The 3881-nt window shown below is 39.7% G+C and overlaps 1 protein-coding gene across 1 annotated transcript in view; it reads left to right on the forward strand.

The window, feature by feature from the left end:
- Positions 1 to 3881, forward strand: part of VKORC1L1 (vitamin K epoxide reductase complex, subunit 1-like 1) — a 147544-nt gene that overhangs the window by 135292 nt on the left and 8371 nt on the right. The window contains exon 5 of the mRNA XM_014544437.1: positions 3256 to 3365. Within this exon, the coding sequence (XP_014399923.1) occupies positions 3256 to 3365 (110 nt within the window). The remainder of the gene's footprint in view (positions 1 to 3255; positions 3366 to 3881) is intronic.

Below are 3881 nucleotides of genomic sequence, written 5' to 3' on the forward strand. Positions count from 1 at the left end.
ACAAATTTTTGTGCACTGGGCTTCTAGTATAGAAATAATAAATCAAGAACTAGCAATGCAAGCATATTTAGAAATGAAGTAAATAGGAGGCAAATACAGTGTGCCTCTGGCGATTAGAGCTGAGTGTGGAGAGGGCTAGAGTAGGGAATGTCTGTTTTGTTTTATAAGGCTTTCAGTGTTACTTGATTTTTAAACGTTATGCATGTATTACTTTGATAAATGATGTATTCATTCTGTGGATCACTGCATTGTTTTCAAGGAAAATATCCACATGATCCTATGTGAATAATTAGTCATAGACCAGTGCTTGGAATATGTAAATATTCTGTTTATCCATGATAATTTTGGCAGTGTGCCCAATTATATTTTCATTGTCAAAGGTGGTGATTTACATTTGAATTCCTACTTCAGATGATTAAGGCTAAGCAGTTTGATTTCATAATTTCACTCTGTCTGTAACCTTGCCCTCCTGCAGTTTGTTCTTTACACAGTAGTCAAGAGTGATCATAGACTAGCTTATGTTACTCTCCTATTTAAAAGCCACTTAATTTCTTCCCATTACAATTAGAATAAATTTCAAACTCTTCATCATGGCCTACAAATAAGGCCATAAATAATGTAAATAATTAGGCTCCTGCCCAGTCTTTTGTCACTGTCTCCTCATCATTGTGGTAGCCTTAATGCCCTTCTTTTGCACACTCATAGTTCAATCCTGCCTCAACTTGCCATTCCTCCTGAGACTGGCTGCTTTTCATCATTCAGGACTTAATTCCTTTAAAAGTCCTTACCTGACCACCTAGCTAGAGTAGCCCCCTCCACTCCTCCATCCAGAGCAGTGGTACTGCATGTGGTTCTCAGACCAGAAGCATGAGCATCACCTGAGAGCATTTTGCATATCTGCTAATAGGCTCCTCAGTTTCTGAAGGTAACTTAGTCATTTGTTTACCTGTTTATTCTCCCTAAATGAAACCAGCTTTGCAGGGGCACTACCTTGTCTGACTTGTACACTCCTAGACCCCAGCACCTGACTCTATCTGCACCTAGAACATTCTCAATAAGTATTCGATGTGCAAAAGAATACGTGAATATGGAGGAGATATTTTGTGTTACTTGAAATGTATAATTCTGTACAATAAAAATATTCATGGCTCTTGCTTGTAAAATTGAGGTTATTCTGATCTCTCAATATCATTTATGAAGAGGTTTCACTCTATTTCTTGGACACTGAGTACTATTAAAATAGTGTGACTAATAATCATTTATCCTTGTTCTTGGAGGTAGTTTATCTTCAGAAGCAAAGTTTGGGTTTTATTGAGTGCTTTGTAATGGACTTAAAACAATGACTGGTTTTCTTTTTGGTATTTTAAAAAACACACTCATTCAGCTGGCCAGCGTGGCTCAGTGGTTGAGCAACCTGGTGCAGCCACTATGGAAAACAATATGGAGATTCCTCCAAAAATTAAAAATAGGTTCTATACATGACTAATTATCAGGGAAATGCAAATCACAAACACAATGAGATACCACCCACACCAGTCAGAATGGCTATTATCAAAATGTCAACATAGAACATGTTTAGTATCTTTTCATATGTTTGTTGGTCAACTGTATGTCTTCTGCCTATTTTTTATAGGATTGTTTATATATTTTTTGTTATTCTCTTAAATGAGTTCCTTATGTGTTTTGGATATCAACTCCTCATTGGATGAATTTCAGGGTATGTTCTCTGTCTCCCTATTTTGTTTTACTTTCTGGGTTTATTCCTATGAATTAGATAAAATAGCTTTCTCTCTCAATCTTGAAAAGTAGCCTCAGTGTAGACTGCATACCAGATGGTTTTGGCAGGCTGGTTGTAGGGGTGGTGCCTCATGTGTGGCCTGGCCAGGAGTGAGTTTAGGGCGGGTTGTCTGGTATGGGCCTGTATTGTTTTGTCTGTAGCCCGTGTTTTGGCAGGCTGGTTGTAGGGGTGGTGCCTCGTGTGGCCTGGCCAGGAGTGGGTTTAGGGCGGGCTGTCTGGTATGGGCCTGTATTGTTTTGTCTGTAGCCCGATTGGGTCTGGGCAGGGCTGCTCTGAGTGAGTGTATCAGATTGTCCTACTAGCTTCAAGCTTTCTCTGGATGGAGCAGTCCCATGTGTGCAGCAGTGCCCACTCGTACCATAAGTCTTTGCTACCTGCACACTTTCTCCCAGTGGGGCAACCACATATGCATGAGCAGCAGCGCCCCACTGTCTCTGCAGTTTCTTTGGACAGGCAGCAGGTACCACAGCATTTTGCTAGCTCTGCACTCTCTCTGCCATACCCGCTGGCTCAATCTGGGTAGTGGGGCCCCTTGTATGAATGCTCCATTGCCCTCTTGTTGTGCTGGAGCTAGCTCTGGGAGAGCTTGCTGGTACATGCCAAGACAGCCCTGCAGGATGGCCAGAGAACCTGGATAGAGTTCCCACCTGCTGTTCACGTGCAAGGGAAAGTAAACAATGGCTCTCACGGCTTCTCTGTTCCTGGAGGGTTCCTGCAACTTCTGAAGAGCTCTTGTGTTTCCCCAACCTTCTCCATGTGGTCTCTATTGTTTGTTGTGCAGAAGCTGTTCTGTTGTCTCTCAGGAGGAATTTCTCTAACTATAGGTGTACATTGGATGTGTTCTTGGGAGGGGCAAGCTCAGCATCTTCCTATGCCACCATTTTGGATCTGCCTCTCTGTCTACATACTTTGAATGAACAAATAGGACAACTTACATTAATGGCATTCAGTTGGGGGATATTTTGCTCCAGAGGACATTTGGCCATGGTTGCTAAGCACCCTGTGATGCACTGAACTGCCCCTACCACAAAGAATTAGTCCAAAATGTCAATGGTGCCACTGCTAAGAAACCCTAGCTGAAATTGAGAGAGCTGGGCCCTGGTTGAGTAGCTCAGTTGGTTAGAGTGTCATCCCAAAATGCCAAGGTTGCAGGGTTCCATCCCTGTTCATGACACATACAAGAATCAGCCAATGTGCATAAATAAGTGAACATCAAATCAATGTGTCACTGTCTCTCAAATCAATAAATAAAAACAATTTTTTGAGAGAGTCCTTCTGTAAATACTAATGCCATCAGAAAAAGAATACTTTGTCCTACCTTTTAGAAAAGAGGCTATATAGAAACTGGCAATTTAGAGATTCGGATGGGTATATTGGCATAACATTCTCAAATAATTTTACACTTTTTAAAATAGGAAAATTCAAATACAGGGTTACTGGTTTTCCTTATTTTACAGATGGGGCCGAGGATTTGGTTTTTTGGGTTCCATTTTTGGAAAGGATGGTGCATTAAACCAGCCAAACAGTGTCTTTGGACTTATATTTTATATACTACAGTTATTACTTGGTAAGTATTATACAGCAATACAAAAATAAGTTTTTTATTTATATTCCACTTAGTACTTTGTGTCTTTGCTCTGATGTGTGTGTCTTTATCTTAAATAAAAGCATACGTTAATGATAGAACCTATAGTTTGTTTCACAATTTTGTGTTGTGAGACTTGGTTCACTATGATTTTGATGAAGCTAATGCTGAACTTGGTATCTGTTGGTATTTAGTCAGGGATAGTGACATCCCATGATGTCTGTAAAAACCAGTCCTATTTAGAGAAATTATTACTCCAGCCTTCCCTCTAAACCTTTCTCCTTACTATTTTATATACTTGTTAGCTATTTTTAAATCTATGCTTTGGGAAAACATTGATGGTTAATGATATTCATAATTACACCACCTTACCCACTATTTTCCATTGTCTTCTGATTTTTTCACTTATTTTTATACAAACTCTTATATTGTCTACCCTCTTAAATGTTGTTATTGTTGACATCAGGTTTCAAAGTTTTTTATGTCTAAATAACACAG

The sequence above is a fragment of the Myotis brandtii genome, unplaced genomic scaffold, assembly GCF_000412655.1.
Source record: "Myotis brandtii unplaced genomic scaffold, ASM41265v1 scaffold363, whole genome shotgun sequence".
In the NCBI taxonomy this organism is placed as follows: Eukaryota; Metazoa; Chordata; class Mammalia; order Chiroptera; family Vespertilionidae; genus Myotis; species Myotis brandtii.